Here is a 26,083-nt window from a genome sequence, read left to right as displayed (position 1 = left end):
GACTTAGCTGAATCCCGACCTCGGAAACCGGCCCTCAGTGCCGGTTGCACAACAGCCGGTTAAATCTCAACCGTGATTAATTCCACGAGAACCAATCAGAGAAGCCGTCTTTCCAAAAACCCCTTCTCTGATTGGTTCTCGTGAAATAAATCACGGTTAAAATTTAACAAGCTGTTGTGTAACCGGGCCATAGTCTGTTAACGTGGTTCACTGTAAATTGATGGAAATTTCACAAAGAGCTCGAAAACCGGCCCTAAATGTTTCTCATGGTTTTATCCTGCAGTATGTTGGGTTATATTATGTCGTTACTCATTACGCTAGCTTCAAAATGATCTCATTTATCCTCCTATTTTTCTCTAAATACCTCGGTTGTCATCATTCTATTGATGCTAATTATCTCATTTATCCTTTTATTTTTCTGTAAATACCTCGGTTGTCATCATTCTATTGATGCTAATTATCTCATTTATCCTTTTATTTTTCTCTAAATACCTCGGTTGTCATCATTCTATTGATGCTAATTATCTCATTTATCCTTTTATTTTTCTGTAAATAACTCGCTTGTCATCATTTTATTGATGCTAATTAAGTTCAGGCTGTCAAATTCAACACACTGCTTCCACCTACTCTATGCTCCCACTACTGATGTGTGTCCGACTTATATAGATTTAACGGTCGTGCAAATTTCATGTGGCTTTTGTGTTACATGTCCGTTTCGTGGTGCACTCTGTTTCAAGGATTTGCGCTTTAATTAATTAACTAACTGGCGTCATTGATCGCTTACAGCGACGAAATTACAGCGAATATTCGCTGTCGAATACTTGCTAATTCCCTTTCGAGAGTTCGCAACACACATGACAGCCAATTTGCACCACACAATGGTAACCGTCTATTTTGAGATTCACTTTGAACTATCAGTATATCACTATCAAAAACACCAACGCTCCACGTTCGAACTATGCTGACAGTCAAAGTGAATCTCACTCTAGTGAGAAACTTCTCAAACGTTCAGTATTCCTTGTAAACAAAACCAAAGTTTTCCATTGAACTAATACTGACAGTTGAAAGTGTATCTCACTCGACATAAGGGGAATTTGTATGAGATGTGTAAGGGATAGCTGCAGTGTTCATTAATTGCAACTCTATGAAGTGTGTTGGGTTATATTGGGTGGTAGTTGGTATGCATCCCTTTGTTATGTGATAGGTTGGGTTCAATTCGTGAGCTTCGTTTTCATATACTGATTTTGGTACTTTGTGATACTTTGCATTGTCCAATTTATGAAATCATACACTTTCTCAGTATGTGACATATAAACTGAGTGTAGATATATTAATCCATGTATTGACGTTTTGTGTTTCCTTCGCGAAAAGATGAAAAAACTAATCTAATATCAATAGACATATTGAATCAACCCAAATAGCAATACAGTAAGTCAATATTTCATGGAGAAAGTGTTTTGATAACCATAGAGAATCATTGTAATCATTTGAAATAGATAACAATTGAATGAATGAAATAATCATCAAATAATGAACAAATAAACAATTTGTGTTTTCCAAACTGAATCTTGAAGCATGTAATTAATATTGAAAACTTAAAATTTACAATTTTTAATTTCATAAAATGTTGTATCATTGACCGTTATAAAACAGTTAAAGTTTGGGTGGAGAGTTGAGAAGAAATCCATTGTAATATTGAATGTGAATTATATGGAGCTGTACCATCAATAATCCTACTACGAGGATTATACAGGATAGTACAGTAGTATACGATTGGCAGAAATAATGGAAGGCTGTGACAGGCCTACTTCTATAAAGAAGCACGACAGTTATATAGGAGAGCACAACAGTTGGCTCAAGTCAAGTGGAGTAACATCTTTCAAATGATTATTATCTTCTGAAAGTTGTATAAACCGTATTCAAATTTGAAAACAATCTATTTCTAACCAGTAGCTTATTCTAACTCAACATTTAAAATGAATTCTTAAAAATGTATATATATATATATATATCTGAATCTGATGAGGAATTCTAAAGATCAGTAATCATGTTTGAATTTGTAACTTGTTTCAATCTTTGAAAGAGGCCTTCTACCAGCTATCAGAGTTAATGAGTTTGTGAGCTGAGTTGTGACGTTGGTTAGGAACGAGGACCCATTCCAACTACCCCACAAACAAAAGCTGCCTCCCACGAGTGCGAGAAACTTTGTTGGTCGACTTTTCGATTACAGAATTGAAGGAACACACATGCCTTCCAACAAAAGCAATGCTGATTGGAAATTTACTGCTGATTGGATAGTCGGGCAGTGGAGTGCTGGAGTCCTATCCTACAATTTATTAGGAAACTAGGCTATCACCAATAGGTAACAAATAAGGCTTTCAGGACAATAATATTATATTCGATAAAAGTATATTGAACTGATAGGCCTGGTTTGCCAGTTATTACATGAACTAATATTTTTCTGTTGCTTATCCATACTTTTTCACTGTTAAAATTAAACTTGAATTTTAAAAAACACTTTTGAAGTGAAAATACACATACTTTTGTAGTGACGATCGTTTCGACCTGTTGTTGGTCATCATCAGACTGTGGGAATTTACTCAGATGACAAGGTTCTGTGTGGTAAGGGATGAAGGCCTATTCCACAACCTATTCCACCACCTTCATCCCTTACCACACATAGCCTGTTTAATATTTTTCTTCGGATTAATAGATTTCATATTTTATCCATCTGTGCTTCTAGTCGAGAATTTGAAAGATTGTATTAATTTCCGGAACAAAATATTTCAAATTAATATTTATTTTACAGTTTTTAGTGCTAAGTAGAAAGAATTTTGTTTTCAATTCGGATCTTAATTTTTCTAAATTCAAATTTTATTGTTTCAAGTGTTTGGTGAGAAAATTAGACAAAATTTTATAAAGTGAAGAAAACATAACCTATTTTCTGGACTATTTTAATGAACCAAAATTCGGGGGAGGAACAGTTTTGGGCTGTGCCTGTTGACCCTCCCCAAATTATTTTACATAATAATTTTGTATCATTGAATCAATAAAATTTTAATAATAATAATGATATACAAAGAGGAATAATGAAAAAAATATATACATAAAAATAAAAACACTTCACTTATATGGGCTACTTTTGTACAAATTAATAAATACAATATAAAAACTTGTAGTACCCTTTTCTAAGTTTTAAATAATAAAGGGTACTACAAGTTTTTATCAATTTATAAAAAAATATTCATACTATTCAAATGATTTTATCAAACAATTACGTATATTTTATATTATTCATGAACGATCATTTACTTTTTATGAAATTTAATCAGTTTCTCGAATATGAAACTTACACACGGTTGTACAAGAGTCCGTTAACTTTTAATCCAGATTAAATGCCACGAGAGCCAATCACAGAAACCTTCTCTTAAAAGGTTCTCGTGGCATTTAATCATGATTGAATTCAACGGGCTTTTATGCAACTGGGCCTCAGTGTATACTTGAAGCTGGACTAAATTTCATCTTCACCTTATAATAACATGAAAGAAACTTTCTATATTTGTTCAAAAATTGAGGTCATATGAGGCTATTATGCAAACAATAGGTTTAGAGTTTGTTTGGAGAAAATAATGTATTTTTTAGTACTGTTTCTTCTAATGCTCTTAAAATCCTTAAAAACTGTGACATACGATAATCAAAACATGTTGTAATAGTATCACCGAATAAAATTTAAATGAGCATTCATGTTCAACTACAGAATTGGCATTGTTCACAAACTTGATAAGGAGTGCTTAGCGAATCACTGAAGGGTAAGAGATACAGACAATTGTTCAGAACTACTATCACAGTATTCAAGTTAGTTGCTATTTAAACTTGTAGTTCAGCGAAGCTAGTTGAATCTTCTGACACAAAGGACTTGAAGGAGTGTCTTCTGAACTATTGGGTTTGTGGTAGTGCCATATTATTTAAAAAACTATAGTTCCAAAGTCGTTGTTATGCAATAAGCATTCATAGTGTTTATTGGGGAAGAAAATCTAAAATAAATTTTTGTTCCTTGAGGTGTATTTATGCGCGCCTATCTTCTAGGAAATACTAAAAAAGAGTGCACCCAACTGGTGACTCTGATGGAACATGATCTCAGAAACCCATATCATTGTGTAATTTCTCATGTGATAACAATGAAGTCTTGCATTGAAATCAATGAAATCAAATTGAAATCAATGAAGATTGCATAACAATGATGGTGGTTAAAACTAAAAAATTGAGTGTTTTTTTCGAAATTCAAGGAGCATTGTTATCAGGTGTAACCGGAAATCTATCAGAGATAGAACGGTCTACATGGTTTCAAGTTCTAGAGTACAGAATGACGCCCTGAGAGATTCTAAATCAAAACTTTAAATTGCGCAAATCGGAAGATATAATCAATTAAAAACGGAAATACCTCGAAAAATTTATTCCGAAAACATGACACCTTTTTGAAAAATCGTTACTCAGCACTCGATGAAGATAGAGAGCTCCGATTTATTTCATTTTATTCAAATTTTCATTATCTAAAAAAAGGGAGAGTAATTTTCCGTCCGATGGCCTGATTTGACGAAAATCGCAGAAAATTGGAATAGGAACGAAAATTAGTGTTTTTTGGGGTACCCTGTAATAACCTCTAGGGCTATAAAGTCAACTTTTTGTATCTAAGTTGTCCAATACCCCAGAATAATTGCACCATGGAACCATAGGAATAATAATATCGGTGTTTTTTAGAGATTCCAGTAGGACATTGATTTGAATTATTCTAATCAAAATAGAATAGTCATAGAGTAACACACTTAGAATTTATTGGCTGTTATGAAGAACTAGAATATTGTAAATGATTACGAACAATTCAGTTGTATTTTTATTAATTGTTACTAAATTAAAGCACAAGTAGTATCTCATGGAACACAATCATTCACGTTTAGTAAGTCATCTTAATAAATTGAGTGAGAAAAAATAGGTGAACCTCAAACTATTTTATTGATATTTTGGTTATGAAAACAATTCCTTATTCATTTTATCAATAATCACAAGTAGTATATTGGAATAGGAATTCAATTTTTCACTCACAACATTTTTCAACATTAATGTCGTTTTCAAGTGAGGCAACTCAAAGGTAAAAAGGTAGCTCAACTCACTCCTTTAATCCTTATTTATCAATGGAATATGCCATTGAAAATAGGACATTAATCACTTTGAAAGTCAAATATTTCCCTAGCGCCCCAGAGAATAGTGAGACGGAAGGTCAGATCAATAGCATAGCCTAAACTTAGCAGTGTTGAGTCAGGCTTTTGCCATAGATCGATATCGCGTTCGCGGTATCTGATTATTCATCTGAACGCTGCCTCATTTTCATTCTGCCTCTAATAATCACATCCACATACCCATTCAAATTAATTAATACATAATGCAGATAGTAATGAGTAATGTGGGTATGGCTTTCTTTTTTGGGAAGTTTATTATCGATAACCAATCATAATGCCAATCGGCTTCATTACAAGCCCACGCCCACAGGCTCTCAGGATTGCAATTTGATGAGTGACCGACGGAAAATATTTTTAAATGTTTCTCAGAGTTTGGAAAACACATAAAACTTTTGATCAAATTAATGCCAACGACTCCGAAACTCACGATTATGACGAGGTATTATGTGGGCATTATAATATGTTTTTTGTTTATAATTGGGCTTATTCCAACACTGTAAGGTAAACTTCTTAGTTCATTCTTGGTTACCATTGTAGCGCAGAGAAAATATAATTACTATTTATTATTTAGCCTATATATTATTCTTGATATTATTATGGATTATTTACTTTATGATTGTAGTTTCCAATTATTGTGTGCCTTTCGATCGCTGGGGTTTCGAGATATGATTGAATTATTAATCATTTGATTACTGTGCGTAATCATTGTTTCATCATGTTCATCAACCATTTTCATTACAATGAAGTACAGAAAAGCTCACAGCATAGTTAGTATTAACAATATTATTAAACTTGAATAGTACAATAAATTCATTCATAGAATAACTCTACATATTAGTAAAATCTCCGCCATTAATATATAACGGAATGTGGAATCAGACTAGTTTTACTCACAGTAAAAATGTCGTTACTTACTTCTACACTAATAACAAAGCTATAGATAATTTTTTGAGTGGTTAAAAAAGAAGCAAAGGAAACAATAATATACTGTAGGTCAGTTTTCCATAAAATACTGTATATTTCGATTTCTGAGACTCTTTATTTCATCTAATAACAGAAATGTTTACAATTAGATGTTGGGGAGCAACACTCAGTATTGAATGAGCTTGATAATATATTGATTCAGGTTCAAAGTTGATCTTGATTGTTGTAACTCTGAATTAATGAGATTTATATACAGATCTAGAGTACAGTATTAATGTTTACCTGTTTTTATGTGGGTAACACTTTATCTCTAAAAAAACTTGTTCTTATTCACTGAATGAGAGTTAGCAAGTGAGTTATATAGCGGTAATTGCGGGGGCGTTGAAAGTACAGAGTGGATGTGGGAGAGTGGTACATAGAATGGCGTTCATTGAGCTTCTCTCAGAAGAGTGGCCTGTGATAACTGAGCTATTCAATGGAAAAGTTTGAAATTGAAGCACTGCAAGGCTTCAGAGTTCAGAGCTACCTCTCGACTCAACTGTGGGCTACTGCTACCGCGGCCTAATAGTCCCCGTAATCGAATAGCCAGCCAACAGCCACCTTACTCTTTGACACATTAATTCATATTTCTCTCTCTCATTCACACTCTGTTTCTCCAATAGCTCTCTCTTATACATCCTTCCTATTTCTTTCTTTTTCCACTTCTACCCTCTCACTGACTCTCAATTGCCCACCATAGTACCTGTTTACCTACAACTCTCTCTTGATTCCATTTCCTATTTTATCTTTCCTTCTAACTCATCTTCAAATTTCATCTTATTCCATCATAATAATGTTGATTAATTGATTGTCTATTTTTTTATCCTGAAACAATATTCTCTATGATCGAAAATATTTTCATAATCTTGATTCTGAGCAAAATTATTCGTTACCTACGTGAATAAAGAATAATTTTATTCCTGTTTTCCCAATTTTCTCCTCTGTCTTATGTGTTTCCTTTTCCCGTACGTCAGTTCTTTTTACTGTTCTCACTTTTACCTGATTTTTCCCTTTTTACCACTTTTCAAGTATCAGGTTTCTCTATTCGCTTTCTGATCATCTTTTCTTTGTTTTCTCTCTTTTTTACTTCATCTCATGTTTTTGTTTCGCTATTTTTCATCTACGACTTCCTTCATTTTTGACTCTCTCTCAGGTCTTGTCAGACCTGACAATGTAAGATGTATCAAATTAATATAAAATATTTTCCCCTCCACGATTTTCCTGTATCCTCTTTTCCGCCCCCTCCCTCTCAACTCATTCCACTTCTTCATTATTTACTTGTGTTTTTTTCTCTCCAATTCCTGCTTGATTCTTCACATTGCTCTATATCTCTAGTCTCAATTGCCTCTCTCTGTTTATCTCTCTGCATGTTTCCAATCCCTTATTTATCTGCCTTGCCTCCTGTTTTTCATTCCGTTCCTCACTCGTATTCTTTCATTATCGTCTTCCTTTCCGTACATCCTCTATTTCATCATCCACTTCCAGAGTATAGAATGTAATATTCATTACTTTTATAGGCTGCGTAACAATCTATACTCTCCTTCATGCCGTTCCTCTTTCTCTTCGTTTATGTCATCTTTCTTCTCTTATTTCCTCTCTCATCTTTCTCACTTTACCTCTTCATTGAGATTGTTTTTCTGTCTTCCTCTTCTCTTATCCTTATTCATTCCTTATCTCTTTCTCCCTTATTCCTCTCTCCATCTCATCTCATAATTTCAAACTTTCTACTTTCCTAAGTATGCTGTTCCAATCACTCTCTTCTCGTGTTCTTTTCATCCTTTTCTCTCATTCGCACTCCCTATCGCTCGCTCACCACTTTTCCTCTTAGTATCTCTTTCTTCCACTCTCTCTTCAGAAATTCCTTGCTTCTTTGTTATTCTTTCATCTCTCGTCTTCTCTCTAGCAACACTGTCTCACTCTATCTTTTTATCCCTTCTTCATTTTCTCTTTCATCTGCCGTGTTCTCTCTCTCTCTCTCTCCAGCGACTGCCAATTATCGGTCGTTTGTGTCGCGCGTTTCGTCACGTTGCTTCTTCAAAGACTATTCAATCAACCTGCAGTATATGGTGAGATTCACTCTGAACTGTCAGAATCTCTCAACGAATAACATCAATGCTTTTCATGCAACCAATGCTGACAGTCTGAATTGAGCCCTAAAATATCAGGCAGCATCCCTTTGCCAATATAATTCCAGCTTCTCTATATTTTGCATTGCTCTCCCTCGATTCAAAGCAAAAGCAGCGCTGAAGCTGTATCAGTAGACTCACAATCACATGTTTGTTTTATCTTTTGTTTCATTGATTAAATGAACTTCAATTACTATTAATGTGTAAAAATTACTATTAGTATGTGTACTTGCTTCGGCAGTACATATACTAAAATTGGAACGATATTTGTTTTTTTCAACATTTGATCAATGTAATTAGAACACTGAATTCCATTGTATTCTAATCATGTTGTTTAGAACAACTTAATTGAAATTTGAGTGTCCAGACTGTTCTAACATTCGAATTGTTGAAGCAATGTAGAAAAAGCAAAGTAGAAATGTTGGGTGAGTTTCTGTTACGATAAGTATGCAATTGAAATCATTGTATTGTAATCATCTTGTATTCAATTAATTGAAATTAGAGTGTGTAGAGTGTTTTAACAGTTGAATTGTTGAAGCAATGTTGAAGAAGTTGGGTGAGTTCCTTTTATGATAATTATGCAATTGAAAAAATGGTGTCTAGAATTTGATTTAGTAAAGAGAAACAATAAAATATTATATCGTTAGCTCTGTACAAGAATAGTTTTGGCTGTATTGGCATCACCGTAGACTATAATGACCTGAGGATGGAAAAGTGACGGAAAACAATGAGTATTTGAAATGAGAATGAAAGCATAAAGTTTACTGATATTATGAGGAGAAACGTTTTCACGAGCAGCTAAGATAAACAGAGAAGATTGAAAGCGAAAGAAGAAAAATCAGATATGATGGATGAACTCGATAGATGAATAGATTTTGAACGAATGAAGGATGGACAAGAAAGAGTAATTGAATATGGAAACGAATTAGAACAAGTGGAAGAAGGATGGAAAAAGGAGAACAATAGAGTTAAATTGAAAAAGAAGACACTTATTACAAATATGATACTAGCAAGAAGGAAATCGTATGGAGTAAGTAGAATAATGATAATAATAATAACAGGCAGATACAGTACAGCACATTGTGTCTTCCTGCCAGTCAAAGGTAGGCACTGAATACCTCAAGAGGCATAATGCACCAGGACCTGGCATTAAGGCATAAGTTGATTGTCGAGAAAGTTCCTTACTATCAATATGCACCAACTTCAATTCTAGAAAACAGTACCCACAAGCTGTAATGTGACAGATCTGTGCTGACTGACAGAACGATTCCACATAACAGGCCAGATTTAATCCTGATGAATAAGCTGACCAGGGAAACAGTCTTAATAGACGTCGGCATTCCATGCTGCCATAACATGGAACACTACTACAGTGCAAAGATTTCCAAGTATCTCCCCCTGGCAGCTGAGATAAAGGATATCTGGCATCAAGAGAAAGTGGAAATCGTTCCAGTCATAATATCTGCAGTTGGATTGATGGGGAAAAAGTGACTGCAAACCTAAGTCATCTGGGTGCCTCGAGAAACAAGATCTACTTGATGCAGAAGGCAGTGATGCTCAACACTGTATCAATGGTTAGGGCATTCTTAAACCTAGCAGCAGAATAATTCATCAAAGCCTTGTTATAGACCGATTTTGATGAAAAACTCACATAGTAATGTGATGAAAAATGAAAATAATAATAATAATGAGAGTTGGATTGATGGAAACAAAGGTGACTGCAAGTCTGAGTCGGCTGGGAATCTCAAGAAGCACCAGCTTCTTGATGCAGAAGGCAGTGGTGCTCAACACTGTATCAATGGTTAGGGCATTCCTGAATATAGCAACAGAATAACATCAAAGTCTTGCCATAGGCCGATTTTGATTAGAAAAACTCACATAATATGTCATTATAAATATAATAATAATAATTTCAATTTGAATTAAAGTTACATAGTATCATATACATACAGTGTTTTGTTGCTCCTCTAGCTTAGAGCTAATTGAGGAGTATTCAAATTTCATACTACATCATAATAGTTATACATTCTATAATAATACCACAAATGAGAGTTTTTGTAAAGTGTTCAATAAATTAAATTAAAAGACTATTATAGTTTCCATCTGGGATTTGATATTCAAAGTTCTAATTTCTACCACTTGAATCACAATAATATTAATAATAATAATAATATAATAATAATAATAGTAGTAGTAGTAGTAGTAGTAGTAGTAGTAGTAGTAGTAGTAGTAGTAGTAAGAAGAAGAAGAAGGAAAGGCAGAATAAAAGGAATAGTAAAAACGAAAAAACAGAGAAAAAGTGATGTGGGAAACGAGTAAGAATACAGAAGAAAAACGTAGAAGAAAACAACAAGAAATAATTGAATATCAAGGAGAATGAAAACAAGGGCAAGGAGGAAAAGATCAAGTAGATGAAGAAGTAGAGACGAACAAGTACAACAAGTTGAAGGAGAGGAGGAGCATTAAGAAGAAAAGTGAATGAGGGAGAGGAAGAAGGAGAACAGGAAGGACAAGAAACAGAGCTAGAAAAAGGAGAAGAAAAGGAGAGAATTGGGAAGAGGTGGAGGTAGAGGATGATGAGGGGTTAGTAGAGAAGAAACAGCTTCACACAGAGATCTATAATGTGGGTAAAGTGAATAATGGGTGCTGCTCTTCATATTAAAGCAGGGCATAGCATAGCACCTCTCTCACATCATAATTTGCCTTATTTGCTGCAGGCGCTAACTGACACAAATTTCTCCCCTCTGCTCCCCTCTGCTCTGTCTGTCTCTCTTAGCTCTCTTTGCTCTCTTCTGATCTCTCTGTCTCTCTTAGCTCTCTTTGCTTTTCAGCATTCAGCAGCCCTCAGCAAAACCAACTACCAGCTACTTTATTACGTTCACGGTTACCCCTACAGGTGTACTGTTCCAAATATAATATAGCTGTATACAGAACTGTATATATTCCAAATATAGCTGTATACAGGACGGGTTGTACGTAAAGATATACCGTGCACAAACCTAAGATATAGGTATATTGTACCGAAAGAACCAATTATATTATACAGGTATATTATAGCTAAAGGCTTCTACTTTCAACATTATCATTTATAGAAAACTGTTTGATACACTGTGTAGGCTACCTACGATATATAGGTTTGTTTCAACAGTACCTTTATCGTAGGTATCACCATTCTCTAAGGTACTGCGTACTTTTTACTACGTGGCTAAGAATTCTACCAGAATTCTTCTACTAGTTACTTTCACGATTGTCGATCTAGATATATCTGTGTTATGAGGTCCAAGAGTTCGTTGTATGTTTACTGTGTACCAAATTTGCGATAACGTTGCGTTGTGTGTAGATTTTACGATTTTGATGAGGTATTTGCACCATTTACGTGTTGTAGCGTATACTGTTCAGGACTCTACTTTAGCAGTTACGTACACGATTTATAGTATATTGTTTACCAAATACGCGATATAAATTGTATATCAAATATATATGGTGTAGGTGGTCACATACTGTTTATGGGTGGTTCAATCACGGGAAAAACCTCGAAATTGCAACGGTGTGGTAGGAGCTGAGCTTTTTATCGTGGGTGAGCCATCCACACAAATTTCACGGTATAGTATAGGCTACTGTAGCATAGGATCCTACTTCGACTCACTACGTTCACGGTAAACCGTACAGGTATACTGTAAGAAAATAATATATTTGGTGTTTATTTCATATACACAATATCGGGGCACCGAGCTTTGCTAGTTATATATTTATTGATAAATAGAACATAATTCTTTAAAATGATTGGGGAAGGACTAACAGGCACAGCCCAAAACTCTTTCTTCCCCGAATTTTGATTTATACACTATAAATATTTCAAAAAGTAGGTTATGTTTCATAAACTTGAATTCAGGTCCAATTTTCAGTCCAAAAATTTGAAAACAGAAAAGTTCTAATTTAGATTTTTTACAAACCAAATTTAATAACAAAATAACACTCACCAATCACTTAAAACTTTAAAATGATGATTAAATTTGAAAATTATGATATACTCTAATTTAGAATGATATACCATGTCATGTCAACAAATCAGATTATTTTGATCAAGTCTATTAAAATTTCTAGATAATTTTTCTCGTGAGATACGGTAAGCTGATTGATTACACAGCTGATCTCCCACACATGCACACGCATCTTCTGTTATCGACAGACGACGAAATTATCATCTGTTTTTCCAAGGATGAATAATTATTATCCTTTTCATTTCCTTCAGCGAGTTTTCCCAAGGATGAAACCTAGTGCAATAGAATTTTTATATCATAAACCTACTATGTTCCAAATTTCGTGAAAATCGTTAGAGCCGTTTTCGAGATCTGTTGGACATAAATAACCAGATATAAAAATAACCAGATAAATATAAAAATATATACAGAAATTGCTCGCTTAATATAATAGGATAATAGGAAAAACTTTGTACCAAATATACAGTGAGGTGTTCTGTTCCATTCAAAATATATTTATAGGAGGTAAGTTAACTCCACTACTTACCCAATATAAGTATACTGTGTACCGAATATAAGATGATTCTACTGCTGCACATATTCAACACAGGTATACTAGAGCTATGGTACATCTATATACCGTTTTATATGTGCGGTAGGGTACCGCGAGTAATGTTACCTCTACTCACAACTTGAGGTTGGAGCTTTCCAAGTTTCGGACTACCTATTTGTGTTGGATAATGCTGTTTTCTGTTTAAATAAGCTCTCTTCTATCTCCTATCCCTCCTCGGCGTTGTTAATTGAACGAATTGCGAGCTTTCAGATTGAGGTTGGCGCTTAATTAAGGTTTGGATGTAAGGTTTTAGTTTCAGTTTGTAGGATACAGAGGTGATTTCAAGTTGAAATTGAGAAAATATATTTTCTGTTGTTATCTATTTACGTTCAATTACAAATTTTAGAGAGGCGAACATGTTTCATCCATTTCGTGCTACATAGTCGTTATTTCTTCTGCAAAACAGATGAAGATTTTTTATTCTTCATTTATTCTTACAATAAGTACATCATTAAAATGATAGGGAGAGGAAAAATAAGGTAGCCTTGTGTTTAAGATCATAGGTAATAATTTCAATGCTCAATCCACATTCTTTATCAAACAGCCGCAATTTCGTATTTTGTAGAATTGAGCTGTAAAAAATTGAATACTTCAAATACAAAAATATAACAAAATGCATAATATGTTACCTCGTTATATCTCACGAGCTATGATAGATATTGAATACCCTTTGTAAAATATCCAAATTCTATAATTTACAATATTAAAAGCAAATAATACGAGAAGGTGTATTTGGGAGCTGACTGAGAAATATAATATTGTTAGGTGACAAAATTCACTATTGAAATTGGCTACATTTCAATCATTGACCATAAGTTATTCAATACGAGGAATAGGCTCTAGAATCTCTAAAAGGTTCTATCAACTTTTTACTCTATATTGTACGCTTTGACTCAAAATTCAAGACAAACTGTTCATGATTCTTATCTGTACTTGATCTTTCCATAACTGTATCTTTCTCAAATGTATGTTTTATTTTATGTATAAATAATACTTTATACTTGTTGCAGTATTTTCCCTGTGATCTGTTCTAATCTACTTTATTTTCTGTTTCAGTTCGTCTACACGATAGTATACAAGAGGAAAACTTCCATTATCTCGTTTTCGATTTGTAAGTACTGTATTTACATCAATTAATTATACTAATTAATATTTCAAAATAATAATCGAAAGATAGTTCGTTTTGCGTGGTACAATATTATATGTTATTACTGTTTTAATTCGGGCTCATTAGGATTATTTATATCCTGCATTAATTCCAGATATTATTGATTAATCAATTTTTGAAAAAGTACTGTAAAAGTTGGTTCAATCATTATTATGTAGTCTAGATAGTGTAGAAAAGTAATTATATTTTTATACTTTTGATATCAGGGTATTAAGTTTATTGATTGAGTAGATTGGAAGTGGTAGGTTATAATATCAACTACTACATGAAGACAGTGATATTCTCTGTGATATAATAAACAGCTTAATATTCAGCAGCTACAACGAGATTCCTCCAATTCAGTTTTGGTGATATCAACTAGATATGAAAAGTTACGGGATTGAAAGAGATTTAAAAATACGAGATACCAAGGAGTTATTGAGTTTACTACTGTATGTAGGAAAACCATTCTCCTAACTTCTATATAACTCTTACAACTTTTGAACTATATACTGTGGAGATAATTGAAAACGAACCGCAGTGAAAGTATTGCAAGAAAGCTTTGCGGATAGCGAGACTGAATAACAAAGAAAAGTTGAATGAAAGAGCAGAAGGAAGAAATTTGAACTTGTGTCACGCATCCGTTGAACTTTGCTTCTCACGTCACAAGTTGTGTGAGTCTGTGAGCGTGTTTGGATTGTGAACGCCATGAGTTTGATTCAATCTTCTGCCTTCTGTCGATCGCTAACGTTTTATCCATTGTTTAATTCAACCAACTTGGATTTTCAGTCCAGGGAACATTCTCCTACCTTGTGAGCAACTTATTTTGTGTGTTTCAGTAGAGGTAATTTCATAGATACTGAATAAAACGATATTGTCACAACCGATATTGTCACAAAAAGTTTAGTTATTGTATTTTATAATAATTGTCTTGATGAAATGAATATCTATTCTATATATTTATTTTGTGCCATTATCTCTCTAGAAAATTGAGATGTAACTGGAGTTTATCAGAGATAGTGATGTAACTACCAAATCTAGTTTCTCAAATTTGTTTAGAAAATAATTGGATAATCTCTCATCAATTTTTTTTTGTTTGTTGAATGATCCAAAGTTGACTGAAATCAATGGTTTTTTCACAAGTTTTGCAACTTGGCGTCGCTTATTAAAGCGCAAAAATTAAAAACATCCCCTCCGCCTTCGCTCTTTATCTCTCCAGTCATCCTCCCGCAAACCTCTGCATTCCATCTCTTTTCGAACATTGGCCATTCATATTTTCCTTGGCCTATCCCGCTTTTCATGCTGGTTTAGAATCCATTCAAAGACTCACAATGGTATTCTCACCGTATTCATTCGTCGTTGGTGGCAATACAATTTTACTTGGTTTAAGGTTTAGCAAGAAATCAATGAGATTTAATGAAATCAGAAATTAAATTTAATTTAAAATCAGTAATCAGAAATTAATAACACTACAAATCGTATATAATGATTATTTCCGTTAATCAAATTATGTACCCATCAAATAATAATCAAATAGTGATTATCCTTCTATAACCTAGATCAGTGGTTCTCAAAGTTTTGGGCGCGACCCCCAAGGGGGGCGCGATGAATGCTCAGGGGGGGGGGCGCAAAGCTTAGTTGGAAAATGTTTTAAATTTACTTCTAAAATAATTACGATAAGCAATCTTTCTATTTTCAAAATTACATGTGAGTAATTCTTACTCATAAAATATTTATATCAACCGTATTGTCAAATTCAAATTCTCAATAAGTGCTCCCTCAACATGATAGAAAAAGAAAACCTCATTGATCTCCAAGGTGACTTTGCGCTTAAAATGAAGTTTGAAGAATATTCTCTTACATCCTTCTGGATTGGTGTGCAAAAGGAACACTTAATTTTGAGTAAAAAGGCATTGAAGATATAGACTCCATTTGCTACAATTTATCCTTGTTAAACTGGGGTTTCTGCTCTAGCTGCCATGAAAAGTCAATATAGACCAAGACTGGATGTGACCCAGGAACTTAGAGTAGCGTTATCGGAGCTGACACCTCGTTTCAACAAACTCTGTGCGAAAAAAAACAACCTCATCCTCCATACTGACGCTCTTTGTATTGTTAATTTCTATGAGAAACAAACATTACAACTATTTACTATAGTAGCTGTAGTACCTGAATAAATTATAATTTATTGTTTGTATAGAATTTGTTGTTTTATTATGATTGAAACTATTGCAACATTGGGTTATGTATAGAATGTGCAAAACTCAACTAAATAAAATTAATATTGAGTGTAAAATATGGAGGTATATACGTACGTATATATGTACAACATGTATATTTGTCTATGTTTATACATGTAGGGGGTCCGGCTTACAGCTGAATTATGCAGGGGGGCGTGAAGTAAAAAGTTTGAGAACCACTGACCTAGATAGAAACAATGTTTAATTTCAAATTCCTGTTTGAGACTGATTGATTTTAATATCCAATAATTATTATTTGTTAAGACTATTGCGATGTTAGCAGATCATTGAAGTACTTTACAAACAGTAATCTTACAATCACTGACAATACAGTAATACGGTAAAGAATCTCAGGAAATTGAAAGGATTCAGAATAGGATTGAAGAATTGTAGCAATTCTTGACAATAGCCAACAGTAAAAAGAAATTGGAAGAATTTAAAAGCGGAAATGAAAGGAAATTCACAAAAAGGAAATGAAAACATCCCTTCAACGATGAGGTCTAAAATTAATTTAAGAACGAGGCATACAGAAAATTGCTTCCAATCTAGGAAAGGCTTACTTATTCCCATGAGTATAGCTGGCGTCCCTCAAAATAGTATATACATAGTATATAGTTGTAAATACATATATGGTAGGAGAGAGCCAATGTGCAGCTAGCACTAGATAGCTGTTTTGTAGCAGGAAGCACTTTTGCTTATTGGCATTCTATGCCGGTGGGAAATGGGATTTCTAGCGAGCACCCAGTAAACGATAAGCTTGGTAATATGTTTTAGCTCGAACCCTTTCAAATTTATTCTCCGAGATAAACCAGCGATCTCGTCTGAAACAGTAGACTAGGTTTAGCTTGAGCGTGTAGGGTGTTAATGGAAATTTGCTCTACTACATTTTTATACAATAAGTCGAGTGAAATAGGATAACAGTAGTTGTACCAGACTACCAGAGACGTAGACTAGTTTTTCTGGTTGTATTTTTCCTGTTGTTGAAATGTATACTGTTTATAAGATTGAGTTACGTAATACAGTATTATGATCTTTCTAATATCATTTCTCAGCTTTTGATTTTCATTTTTGTGAACTTTTCAATTGGCCATATCAAATTCTGTTTAAACAGAAGTCTGAACCTGTACAGCTCAAAGTGTCAATGCCTTGTTCAAATTTGCTTCCGCCTTATTCAATACGCTATCTGCCAATCAAGTCCAAGGAATTTGTCAAGGAGCCATCCTCCTCACTCATTTTCCATTCTATTGGCCATATTCTCGACCAGATAAAATTATTAAAGAAAAGAATCGATATCCTTTGATTTGGCGCAAGCCGCCTCAAAACTCACCTAATAAGCTTAAACTGGCTGTTCATACCTTCGCAAAATTCTTTTGATATAAAATAATAAATTATATTTATATTCAAAGTTCTGTTGAGTATAATATTTTTTTTAGAAACTTACTAGACGATATACAGATAACGCATTATGAAAAATTGATTGATGAAATCTCTATTTTAATTTTGCTTTTAGTGATAATTTAGAATTGTGATAGGAATTGTATTTACGTGGGTGGCAACCAGCCCTTTTTCTTCACAATTACGGTGAAAAAATCATTTCCCCTTTTTTAAGGTAACGCTAATGCAGTCACCCCTTGCAGCGTTACGTAATTTAATGACACTCCCTGAAGACTTCTCCACACCAATATCAGCTAATAGAGACTTACATTAGGCACCAAGAGTGGTTGTTGTATCTAATACAGTGATGCCCTGAATGTATGAATATTGTAATGGGTCGCATACATACAAGCAGTTTACTAAATATATCAAACTACAGATATGTATAAGCTTATGTATGCCATGTGTTCCACATGTAACAGCTTTCTACTCGATGTTGAGTCGATTGCCGGTATGTTTGGCACATTGCAACATGTATGAGCACATGTTGCGTGGTGAAGTGGATAAGCATGTTGCATGTGGGATGAGGCACAAGGATGACATTGCTCAGAAATTAAGCTCGGCTCAGATGATATGTGCCTAATATTCTCCTAAGCTGCCAGTTAAGTAACAAATCCCTTCTCATGAGATAAGGTACCGAATATTGATTTTGATCAATTTGGCCCCTTATATGTACTCTACACAATCACGGTGTGATATTGGATACAGTAAGACGATCACTGTACAATATTTATTTGCCTCATTCAATTAATAAAGAAGGTGAATATTGTTATTACGGAAGTTATTTAGAGTAAATATTGACGTGGACTAGTAGATTGGAACAATGTTATTTCAGTTTGCTATCGCTGCTCCGGTCTTGGGTTCAGTTCCCATTCTGTGTGGCATTTATCATGTCATGCCTCCTTTCAATTACGGTACTTTAAATTCAACTGAACTCATTTGTTGCGAGTTGATCGGAGTCTGGTCAACTCACTGGCGTTAGTAGGTATTTTAATTATAATAGAGTTGATACGCATCTGTTGACAAACTTTTTGTGAAAAAGGTTTATTTAAAACTGTGAATGTAATAAGATTTGATGAGACATGTTGGAATGATAGCTTTTTTTATTTGCTAGTCATTGACTAAGAAACCATTAAAGTTCGATATCTGAACCCCTTTTTGAAGCTCGGGTGAATTCCAGCTTCCCTGTTCCATTTTCATAATTGGTATCAAATTCCGCTAATGACCAAACTCCACCTTGCTAAACTCCACATCAATTTGCGCATAACTTTTGGCAAATTATGGCAAATATCAGGATAATATCTTATCCAGTTCAATATTTATTCCCAGTTTTATTAAATTGCGTCCAACTATTAATTGCATCACTATTATTTTGTTAATTTTTTCACAGTTCATGTTTGTAATTGATTTGCTTTGTGATATTTGCAGGGTAACAGGCGGAGAGCTATTCGAAGATATCGTAGCACGGGAATTCTATAGTGAAGCGGATGCCTCTCACTGTATCCAGCAAATCCTAGAGAGTGTCAACCACTGCCACACCAATGGAGTTGTTCACAGAGATCTTAAGGTCAATAACTATTCACGTGAACATTCTATCTTTCTTTCAAATATGTTATTCCACTATCAGAAGTGTTTCCTTTGAATAATAACTCGCAGGCTCCTATCTTTTCTTAGTGAAAATTCGGTAGATATTCACAAATAATTATCTACTACGGGGTGTCAACTCTACCATATATTTATTGAATCAAATATATGCTAGGACAATGGCACTGTTCCAAGATTTCAAAAACATTGAAAACTGGAAGCGTCAATCAAAGCGGATGATTCACAACAATCACCAGCTAATATTATTCTTATATCTCTTCTTAGTGAAGATTTTTAGATAATCACAAATAATTATCCACTCCCATGTGTTCTCCTTAGACCAGTCATAGAATAGACACGGCCCATTGTATATTCATACTGAAAGTCGATGGTTTTCGACAATGTAGAGTTATTGTAGAAGACATTCACTCGACAATGTAGATTTCTTGTAGAAGACATTCACAAATCAGTTGTTTCTAGAGATTATAATTTTGTTCGATGATTTATCAAAACAAAGTATAATTGTATGATGAAAGTTTATTATTATGACAATAATTTTAGCTGGTGAGTGTTGTAAATCAACCCCCCCCCCCTCTGCTTGATTGGCGCTCTCAGTTTGACGCTGTGTTTTCGAAATCTTGGAGCAGTAACACTGACCTAGAACAGCCTTGATTCAAGAAATTAGTAGTGAAAACACCTTAGACTACTCATATAATAGACACGCTGGGAAGTCTAGCCTCTGAAGTCAACATCTACTGCCATATCGCCAAATCGTGCCGTCAGCATCGGATAGAAAACTTTTCTGTAGTTTGTTTACATTGTTTTCCGTAGCAGATTGTGTCTATTCCAGCGGGAGCGCAGCGGGAGTTTACCATTTTAATGAATAGTAATTTACATCCTTCTGAAATAGACACAATCTGAAAGTTTTCTATCCGATGCTGACTTCACGATTTGGCGATATGGCAGTAGATGTTGGCTTCAGAGGCTAGACTTTCCAGCGTGTCTATTCTATAACTAGTCTAAAGCTGCGTACAGATATACGCACCTCCAACCCGCTCCGCGCACGCTCCGCCCTCGTTCCGCCATCGCTCCGCAATCGCTCCGCCCCCGATCTGCAGTCGCACCGATCATGAACGTTACGGGAGATGTTAGCTCTTCTCGCGTTCCACTCTTGCTCCCCGGTCGATCATCAATCGCTCTGCTCGAGTCACGTTCGGTTGCGGAGCAGAGCGAAAGTCTGTACGCACCTTAGGGTGTTTCACTACTAATTTATTGAATCAAGGCTGTTCTAGGACAGAGTCACTGCTCCTAGATAAGAAAACACAGAGTCAAACTGAGAGCGCCAATCAAGCAGAGGGGGGGGGGTTGATTTACAACACTCACCAGCTGAAATTATTGTCATAATAATAACAATTATACTTTGTTTTGATAAACCATCGAATGAAATTATTGTCATAATAATAACAATTATACTTTGTTTTGATAAACCATCGAACAAAATTATAATCTCTAGAAACAACTGATTTGTGAATGTCTTCTACAAGAAATCTACATTGTCGAGTGAATGTCTTCTACAATAACTCTACATTGTCGAAAACCATTTCACATGTCAGATGGTGTCGACAATCCCAATCCCTTTCTGGAATGAGGATTCAAGAGTTTCAACAATCTCTCACTATCAGATCGGGAATCCCATATAAATAGGATGTAATTTTAATGTGGTCTTATGTATCTTAGATAAAAGGTATGCTACCAGATAAAACAGTGAACAATGTTTACTGTGAACAATACATATTGTGCGGACAAATAATACTTGTATCAAGTAGAGTGTAAAATATAGTTAGATACATAAACACAAATTTAAAATTCACACATATCAATCAAGTATTGTTATAATGGTATCATCATATGATGATATTATAGTGAGATTCACACAAATATCGAATATTGTTCAAAACATAAATACAAATCATTTATGTTACGTAAACATAAACATAATGATTCACTCATTATTAATTAGAAAATTTTCTCATTTTACAGCCTGAAAATTTATTGCTTGCCAGTAAAGCCAAGGGAGCCGCTGTGAAATTAGCCGACTTCGGGCTGGCCATTGAAGTTCAAGGCGAACAACATGCCTGGTTTGGTAAGTTAAATTCACTAATTTTAAATAACTTGATCCTATTTGAATAGCTTGGGATGAAAAAAATGGTTCATTTTTGAAAATAATAATATTTTACAATAATTTAGAAACCTCTGTGATTGATGAAAGTTTTTATTTTGACCGGGTATTGAGCCCGTGAATGCAATTAGAATGAGTTTCAATATGTTTATCTGTGTGGATTCATTTGTCAGTGACTGATTGATTTCTCTATGATTATAATTCCAAATCTCTCAATAGAACAATCAAAAATATTGCGAATTAACTATTCTGATTATTCTGAAAATTTTTTTGCTGTCCAATTTTTTTTTTCATTTTGTGAGTCCCAATTCCTAAAACAAGGGACCTGACGTTTTCAGGAATTATCTTTAGCCTATATTAATTACCGTTATAGAGGGAATATACTCACTCCATCCATGAACTTCTTCAAATGAATGGTTTGCTTTTGAAAAGTACTCATCATTCAATACATGATGTGTTCTGTGCTGTATTTTTTGTAATTAATTTTATGTATTCAATTCTAATTCAATATTTACATTGCAGGTTTTGCTGGAACGCCGGGTTATCTGTCTCCTGAAGTGCTCAAGAAGGAACCTTATGGAAAGCCCGTCGATATTTGGGCTTGTGGTAATCAAATCAATTGCCAATTTCATCAATCGTTTGTATTATATGAAAAACATCCATCCTTTATCAAAATTTACAAAACGTTTATATTCATTCATACAGTATTTTATTTTATGAATTCTTCGCTGAAGATACTGATGCACTATGCGTCAGTATTATAGTACTATATACTGTAATGTAGCCGATTATTTGACAAAAATTTTCACCGTCGTCGACACTTTTAATTTCTAAACAGGGGATGCTCTCGGATTGTGAAAATTCATGTCAAATTATCGGCTACATTACAATACTATAATAGTGAGTATTATAGTATACTATAATAGTGAGTCTTACACTAGTGAGTATTTTAGTAGCTTGAGTATTACAGGCGTGAGTATTACTATGTCAGCATTCCTTTCAAATGATATTTAGGGTGTGTGCAAATAGAGAGCGGTCAGCAGTTAAGGGTGATAGGCTACCCTTTATAAACTGCTGGAACTTGGAACGCCTGACCGCTATCATCCCTATCCAATCGCACACACCCTAAGGCTTCCCGTTCAACCAATGTTGACAGCTTGAAATGACTCACTATAGAAAATATTAATAATGCGTGGTGAATCGACCTACAGTTTTAGGTGGATTCCAAGCCACAAGTTATTTGAAGCTCATAATTAGTGGAGAGACAACAAGCGGACACTCATCCTACTGCGTGTTCGTTTCTTATATAACCGTAGAGAATGGATTATAACCCATTATCATTATCATTCCAATGGATTGGCAATCGTTATCATTATCTCAGTTTTTTTTATTAAATTGAATTAAATTAGCATGCTCCGTCCATTGCTTGAAATTGATTCCAAGATAGAAATAATTTGAATTAGGTCTCATTCATAATTCAATTATATTCTTGTTTAGGAACGTGAGCTCCAAAATTGTGCTTTTTTTAATTATGTCTCATTCATAATTTCATATTTTTTTGGAAAAGAAGGTGAGCTCAAAATGTGCTTTATTTGTTCCAGGGGTGATCCTATACATTCTACTAGTCGGTTACCCACCCTTTTGGGACGAGGACCAACATAGACTTTATGCACAAATCAAAGCCGGAGCCTATGATGTAAGATAAGAAAATTCACTTACAGTATATCAATTTACCTTCAAAACTGGATTTTCTTTATTCTATTCTAATTATATTCTGACTGAAAATCTATTCTATTCTCAATAACAACTGGGATTTTCAAGACGTCATCTTAATGGAAAAAGTTTGATTTCAAGATTGATTTTGAAGATTAATTCTAATTTGTAGACCTACCAATCTTAGCATTTCATGAGCAGCGTCATGTTTAAATCATTGAACAAATCATTGATGATTGATAATATTAAATAAAAAGACTAAGAAATTGTCAAAAAATTCAATGAACATTTCTTGGTCTTTTTATTTAGTATGAATAATTACCACAATATCAACTTCTCAACTACACAAAAAGATGATTGATAACTTGAAATCGAAGATGAAAAGTTTGAGTGAAAACTGTTCTAGAGGATTCGAAAAAACTACGGAAATCTTGGTCATTCACTGGTTCATATTTGGATTAGATTTGATGAAGAAATAGTTTTAGTACAGTGACAAGCAATTCAATCGCCTAGAACTCAAGTTTTTAGTTCAACTCAAAAACGTCCAATAATTATTATTATTATTAAACAAAATTTCAAATTTAATGCTGTCAATATTATGTATTATTCATTAGTATATAGAGAAAAACGATTCCTCATTTTATTTCATTGAAATCTTCTCAAAACCATAATAATAAATTATATGAATTATACAAAAAAATAACGGATTCAGATTTTCGAATTTTTGCTCCTGATGGTTTTGAATTAGTAGTGGTTGTTATGTAAAGGTGCGTACAGATTTACGCGCCGCGAACATGAGCAATTCACTTTTAATCAGCTGATGCCAAGCTTTTTATATCTGTATCTTACCGTTTCTGTAAAAATTATTTGATCTTTATTCATCGATAAATATTGAAGTTTTCAATTTTTGATTATATTAAATAGTGTGACGCTTGCATTAATGTGATTGCAGTACCCGTCACCAGAATGGGACACAGTGACGCCAGAGGCGAAAAACCTCATCAACCAGATGCTGACTGTGAACCCTTCCAAACGAATCACCGCCTCCGAAGCACTCAAGCACCCATGGATCTGCGTAAGTCAACATTACACGTTCATAGATGGTTCAGTCACGGCAAAAAGCTCGGGCTCCATTAGATCACTGCACTTTCAAGCTTTTCTCGTCACTGAACTATCTATTGTCTTCATAGGAGATATAAAATATAGAAGAAATCTATTTCACTTATTTTTCTAATCACAAAGTAGAAACTTTCAGTTCTTTAAAAACTGTTCGTTCAACGATCAACAATGTTTATCGGAATTCTTTCGCTGATGAATTCCAGCAATAAAATCATAATTATTACAGGATATCCATCTAGAAAAATATTCATTCGATTAAGTTTCAAGATGTTGAGCAAGGATCAACATCAAGGATGTGTTTTTGTTGTCTGATTCCATCTGTTGAGATATTTCAGATCAACTCCTGGTTGCAAAAAGTATTTAATTTTTACTTTGATTAAGTGACGGTTAAATGCCTCGAGAAGCAGAGAAGCGGATAACTTCTACAATCAGAATTTAATCAATATCTTGAAATTTTTATGCAACCAGGCCTTCTTTTATATAAATATGTCTCTACTTCAAAGCTGATTAGAGTAATAAACTTCAGGAAACGAATTAAAATAAACAGTACAATCAAACTACTTGACTAAAAGTATTAATAAAATTCCTGTTTTTTTTGTGAGATACACTATGCTAAGGTTATTCGTGCACTACGAACAAACACTATTGAAAAAAATATCAATAAATTTGTGTGTATGCTATTTTTAGCTTTCTCTAATTTTGAATGATAACATTGATGATTCAAAATAATCAGAAGTACTAATGGGCTTGAGTAAGATCATCCACGAAGACTTGAGTATCTATGATAATTATTAAACGAAAATCCAAATTGAATGCTGGATTGTCGTTAAATAAATAATTATTATTAACATTGGAACAATACAATAAATTATGTAATCTTTCATTTATTTTATATGTAGACTTGAGAATTTATCGCATTATTGATGAAATACCAATAATATAGTAATACTGTATTTTTATAATGAAATAGAATATAATAGCAGAGTAACAGAGTGTTAAAAAGCTACAGGATAAGATAATACATCGATACAATAACAAATTCTCATAATACAGATTATTTTCTAACTAATTGAATGCATCTAGTCATAAGTTGACATTATTTTTCTGAATGAATTGTAGAATTTGTATTAATTATGTTTGTTTGTTTGCAGCAACGAGAGAGAGTGGCCTCCATTGTTCACAGACAGGAGACTGTCGACTGTTTGAAGAAATTCAATGCAAGGCGCAAACTCAAAGTGAGTACATTTCTCAAAATTCAATTACTTTATCCAGATAAAATCTAATGTTTAAATTGACTTTTTCATCGGTGCGTGTTTGATTTGTTTCATGAAATAAATCATTGCTAGAAAGCGATTAATTGTGATTCTAAAAATGTACTCATTGAAATTTCTTATGAAGCAAACTGTTGATAATTGGTTGAAAGTACTGTTTATCAACAGTAAAGTTATGTAAATTTATCAATTTGAAAAAAATGCCAAAAAATGGATTGTCAACCTACTTTACATCAAAATATTTCCGATTCTTCAAATCTTGGCAATTTTGGCTTGTATTCTGTGTGAAGTCGCCAAATTCGGATTTTCCGTTGCCAACAATCGGCTCAGTTGGGTTTTATCACTGCTCTTATTCAATGGAAGTGAAGATTTAGCAGTAGTATCACCAGATACGTCTAACAATAACTTCCTTATCGCTACTGCTGTTTTTTTTTTTAATATGGAGGTTAGAATATCCTAACTTAATTTTTTTAGCGAAAA

General features: G+C 33.9%; 1 protein-coding gene across 30 annotated transcripts in view; it reads left to right on the top strand.

The window, feature by feature from the left end:
* The window catches only part of LOC111048716 (calcium/calmodulin-dependent protein kinase type II alpha chain), a 249,474-nt gene that overhangs the window by 171,222 nt on the left and 52,169 nt on the right, over positions 1 to 26,083 (top strand). For all 30 annotated transcript variants that reach the window (XM_022334664.2, XM_039420856.1, XM_039420857.1 and 27 more), the window contains exons 4-10: positions 13,973 to 14,027; positions 19,166 to 19,304; positions 21,362 to 21,464; positions 22,023 to 22,106; positions 23,102 to 23,196; positions 24,166 to 24,288; positions 25,484 to 25,567. In XM_022334664.2, the coding sequence (XP_022190356.1) occupies positions 13,973 to 14,027; positions 19,166 to 19,304; positions 21,362 to 21,464; positions 22,023 to 22,106; positions 23,102 to 23,196; positions 24,166 to 24,288; positions 25,484 to 25,567 (683 nt within the window). The remainder of the gene's footprint in view (positions 1 to 13,972; positions 14,028 to 19,165; positions 19,305 to 21,361; positions 21,465 to 22,022; positions 22,107 to 23,101; positions 23,197 to 24,165; positions 24,289 to 25,483; positions 25,568 to 26,083) is intronic.

The sequence above is a fragment of the Nilaparvata lugens genome, chromosome 2 (assembly GCF_014356525.2).
Source record: "Nilaparvata lugens isolate BPH chromosome 2, ASM1435652v1, whole genome shotgun sequence".
Taxonomy (NCBI): Eukaryota; Metazoa; Arthropoda; class Insecta; order Hemiptera; family Delphacidae; genus Nilaparvata; species Nilaparvata lugens.
This window is presented reverse-complemented; position numbering and strand designations above follow the sequence as displayed.